Here is a 4682-nt window from a genome sequence, read left to right as displayed (position 1 = left end):
CTGAATGGTGATATATAGAGACGGCTTCATACGATTCTTCTTCTATTTTATTAAATATTTTATTTTTAGATTTTTATGGTTGTATTTATAATATATTGGTACAATAAATTCAACTTCTTAGAAAAAAAAGAAAAGGGGGTCCTCCTTGTAACACGAGAAGGTGATACGTTTCTTGTATCCCACAATAATTTTGATGCCAGGAGCAACTGATTTCATAGATCAGAGACTGCTCAATTTCTCTGCCAATCTGATAAAAAGTACAGCTGAGTGCAGCATCCTTGACTTAGAAATTGTAGACACTGAAAACAAGTTCTGCGTTCACAACCGTGATGTACTCGTCATCATGGATGCTTAAGCCTGCATCGAGATAAAGACAGCGAGCTGAGTGGATTCTGCCACTAATTTGTGTCCTCTCTGACGTTAGAAACTGGTCATCGATAAACCCAAAAGCCTACATCTCTGGATGTTACCATTCGTTAAAATCTAGTCACTAGAATTTCTTGTTATAATCTTCACGGAAATTTCATCAAAGATTCCTCTAGAAGCCTAGCTAGATTCTCTCCAATCCACCATCGTAGCAGTACGTGTCACCCGTGTGGCATCTTTGTATCCTTAAGACCCCACACAAAGCCAACATCTTTACCACGGCTAATATATAAGCATGTGTTTCTTCTATCTACCCCACTTATCGTCTATTTATACGCCCCATCAACCCTTCATTTCCAACCCATCACCTTCTTTTGCTCTCCCTCTCCCTGTCTGCAGTCCAACAGTTCTCAAGAGAGAGATGTCTGGAGTCTGGGTGTTCAAAAATGGAGTTGTGAGGCTCGTGGAGAACCCTGCAAATGAGCAGTCCTCTACAGTTCGTCGGAAGGTATTACTTCACACTCCCACAAATGAGGTCATCAACTCCTATGCCTCTCTTGAGCGCAAGCTCACTAGCCTCGGGTGGGAGCGATACTACGAAGACCCCGACCTCCTCCAGTTCCACAAGCGCTCGTCCATCGACCTCATCTCCCTCCCGAGGGATTTCAGCCAGTTCAAGTCCATGCACATGTATGACATCGTCGTCAAGAATCGCGACTCCTTCCGGGTCATCGATATGTAGTATTTATTCCCTAAACGATGGACTTCCACTTTAAGCCTCAGTAGTGTTCAGATATCATTGGTGTGAGCTTGAGCTTTCCATGGCTTTTGCCTTGTTTCTTCCGCTGTTTGTTTCATGTGTGTGTCCTGTTGTCGCATTGTGAGATCCTGTAGAAATGGAATATTTATGGGCTTCTCGTCCAATATTTATTCTGTTGTATTATTACATGCAAATAAGATGCTTAGCAACCCAAGAGTAACATTCTGTCTGAGAAAGCCCTACAAGAAACATGCATGGTTTGTTCCATTAATTCAGTGATCCTATAGAAAATAAACTGCAGTGGTCACGGTATTTTTTGTTATGTTAGTCTTAAACCTGGAGACACTGCATGCAAACAAAAGGTGCTAACCAACCCACATGTAACATTAATTCATTCCAAGGGAGGTCCTATGGGAAACATGCATGGCTTGTTAGGAGTGCATGGAAACATGGGGAGAAAAAGAAGAGGGGCTTTATCAGCCAGCCCTGGTGAAGTGTTAAAATGGCCTAAAGTAACTGATTGGGAACAAATGGATGGACCAGGAGGGATACTAGGTGTTGGGGTCTGGAAAGACCCCTTTAATCCCATACCGCCTGTGTGATGAAGAGTGTTGTGCCTTAAATGGGGAGGCTCCCCTCTTTCTCTTCAGAGGGCCCTTTTGGGACAAAACCGTGAGGGGGGCTGGTGGCTCCTGTCAAAAAAGGGGTAGTACCTATGCGGATCCCTGCAGGCTACGATCCACGAACCCTCCAGAGCGGACAATACCTCTGGAGAGAAATACGGTTACTTTCCGTCCACATCAGTTGGCGCTAGAAGAAGAGCCCACCCTATACCCTTAAAACCGCAAGGTGGACTCACAGCACTCTCCGTCAGAGGGGCTGTGTTGGGATCTAGGGGGACCCCTTTAATCTCATACCACTTGTGTGACGAAGAGTGCTGTGCCTTAAATAGGGGAGCTCCCCTCTTTCTCTTCAGAGGGCCCTTTTGGGATAAAACCGTGAGGGGGGGCTGGTGGCTCCTGTCAAAAAAGGGGTAGTACCTATGCGGACCCCCGCAGACTACGATCCACGAATCCCTCAGAGCGGACAATACCTCTGAAGAGAAACACGGTTACTTTCCATCCACATCACTAGGCAATAGCCTAATCGGTCAAGGTCCTCAAGAGAGTGTCGACGGCAAGATATGGTGGCCGGAGATAGGGTGGGGACGAGGCACGTATCCATTGTCCTTCTGGTGGCGCTGACAGTGCCATGGGGAAGGGTATCCAAATCCCACTACCCTTAGACCAAGATTTCCAACTCTATAAAGTGATTGCCCAGAGCATCAAAGAATTCCTCTATGTTCTCTTTTTTTTTTTTTTAATTAACTAAGTTTGGGATGGTTTCTTAAGAATAATCCTCTAAATGGATTTAAGTTCCAAACCATGAGCACTAAGTAAAGAGAGGAGTGGAAGATAATACATTAGAGTTGGTTGTTCTCCGTACCTGTTGAGATTAGTCTACAAAGTATGGATTTAGACCCTGTAACCAATGAGAGAGCTTTCTTTGTTTATTTTTTTAATTCAAGAATAAACGAATGAGAGAGTTCGATAATGCGTACAAGTTCCAATCCGTAAGATAAGATTAGAAGGGAAGGTTTGCAAATCAACTCTTTTAATGCACTAAAGTAAACTTCTTTCTTGGATTTCATCACATATGCACTGCCCACCCTTTTTTTTTCTTGTGACTAGCGAAGGATGTTTTAATTTGAGAATTTGCTATTATGAACAGACAGGTAATTAAGAACACAAGGAAGAGTAAAAGCTTATAAACTATCCTTTGATACAATCCTCGAGCCATTCCAGATCTTTCTTAGCATATAATTCGAGAAATATGTTTAGGATTAATTGAAGAGAGTAGTCTTAAAATTTGAACGAACTAAATATGACTCTCAAACTTTGCAATTTTGCCTTCAGTAGCTCCTCATTGTTCTGTTTACTTTTGTTTTAAGAACACGGCAGGCATCCTCCCAATAGTACAAGGTCCTTCTCAAAAGCATTTTAGACGGGAGGAAAATGTCTTGCCTAACGTGCCAAACCTTAAACCTAACCATGGACCATCATAGAATGGCTTGGCAACTCAGTTCCATTCAAACCACCATGATTTGACTACTAATATGATAAAACTTTTTTCCTTATCATGGCATGATCAGCAGGACATAAAGTACTTTAGAAATATGCAGATGATGCAAATATCAATTACTTTATCATAAACCATGGAAATTTTACCTCTCATGAGCTTATCCCTCTAAGAAAATGTCACCAGCTAGTAATGATCCTTATCCTAGTTTGGGTCCTCTCTAGCTAACCTTCTAGTCTAATTTTATGTGACATGTATGTCTTAATCTCTTACTATTGATCAGTGCGAATCATCAGAATGGACAACAGAATATTTTCTCAAAAAGAACAGGACATATTTATGCAGAAAATATGACAAAGATTCTTTACTCTGTTGTCAATGCCTTATCACAGAAAGAAGGCCCTATCAAACCCCACTTATAACATATCCATATGCCATGTTAGCATCGATACAAATCTTCTTGAAGGTATAAGGTGATTAGCCGATATATGCATCTAGAGAATGGAAATATGTGAAATTTAACATGAGTCGAGTGAGACTGAAATTTTCAAGTATCAAATTACTATACAACAGCATGGATATTGAGTGACAAATTTTCATTGGTTTCTAGCTCATGCAAGCACGGTTATGATTTGAAATTCTGTATAACATGTAAAATCCAAACAATCTATACCGTGATTTCTCTGTAGCTCTCCTTTTTTTTTCCAGCATTGGCTGTCTTGCTTTTCTTTTCGGCTAAGTTAAATCGTGGAATAATCTTTATTAGAATTGGATATTAAGAGCGACATTCTCTGTAGAATACGATGCCTTCCCTTTCGAACACGTATTTGCCGAAAGAAAAAGGTCACGTTCTGGGTTTGCCATGCAGCCGTAGCTGTCCAAATGATATGGAAAGAGAAGGTGAAGTGACTGATGAATGGATAAGATGCAATGCACCAACTTTTGGCCCGCGGACATTTTCGACTTTCTTCGTTGTCAGCCTGAACCCATGCTCGCCAACTTTTTTGCACCAAAGATTGGCTTCCCACTGCCTCTCCAAAGGGAAGTAGCTTGACGACATTTGGACCTCTCTACAGGGGAAGACAAGCATCATCTCATCATCTCATGCAAGCATGGAGCTTGGAACGACTAGTTTCGTTTTTTCCCACACAAGTGGATTCCCATGGTCGCCTCTTTTCATCATTGACAACCCAGCCCTCATCTTTTCTAGAGGTGGCAACATCGGGTTATGGGTCAGGCTAGTGTAGGATGAGGCTAGTGGAGTTAAACAGAGTAGGTTGAACGGTTAGATCTGGTAGAATTACAAAATTCCTTTCTTTTTTTTTTAAGACACAAATCAACTTCTTTTTGCCTCGGAAGGAGAATTTGTGTATATATATAATCAGATTCGGAGCAAGTTTTACCATTGTCCGTACTTGCTTTGCAGGTCGAATAAAAT

At 41.6% G+C, this 4682-nt stretch overlaps 1 protein-coding gene across 1 annotated transcript; it reads left to right on the top strand.

Annotated features, from left to right (window-relative positions):
* The first annotated feature begins 673 nt into the window (after positions 1–673).
* On the top strand, positions 674–2114 carry LOC103715270 (flowering-promoting factor 1-like protein 1). The gene has a single exon (XM_008802843.6). It carries the CDS (start codon positions 788–790, stop codon positions 1106–1108), a length of 321 nt encoding a protein of 106 aa, XP_008801065.1. The 5' UTR covers positions 674–787; the 3' UTR covers positions 1109–2114.
* The last annotated feature ends 2568 nt before the right edge of the window (positions 2115–4682 follow it).

Source organism: Phoenix dactylifera, chromosome 8, assembly GCF_051530095.1.
Source record: "Phoenix dactylifera cultivar Ajwa chromosome 8, Ajwa_hap1_PhDact_Kaust_v1.1, whole genome shotgun sequence".
Taxonomy (NCBI): Eukaryota; Viridiplantae; Streptophyta; class Magnoliopsida; order Arecales; family Arecaceae; genus Phoenix; species Phoenix dactylifera.
This window is presented reverse-complemented; position numbering and strand designations above follow the sequence as displayed.

Bases quoted from the DNA above. Each gene is read 5' to 3' on its own strand.
- LOC103715270 (XM_008802843.6), top strand. From the start codon at position 788: ATGTCTGGAGTCTGGGTGTTCAAAAATGGAGTTGTGAGGCTCGTGGAG.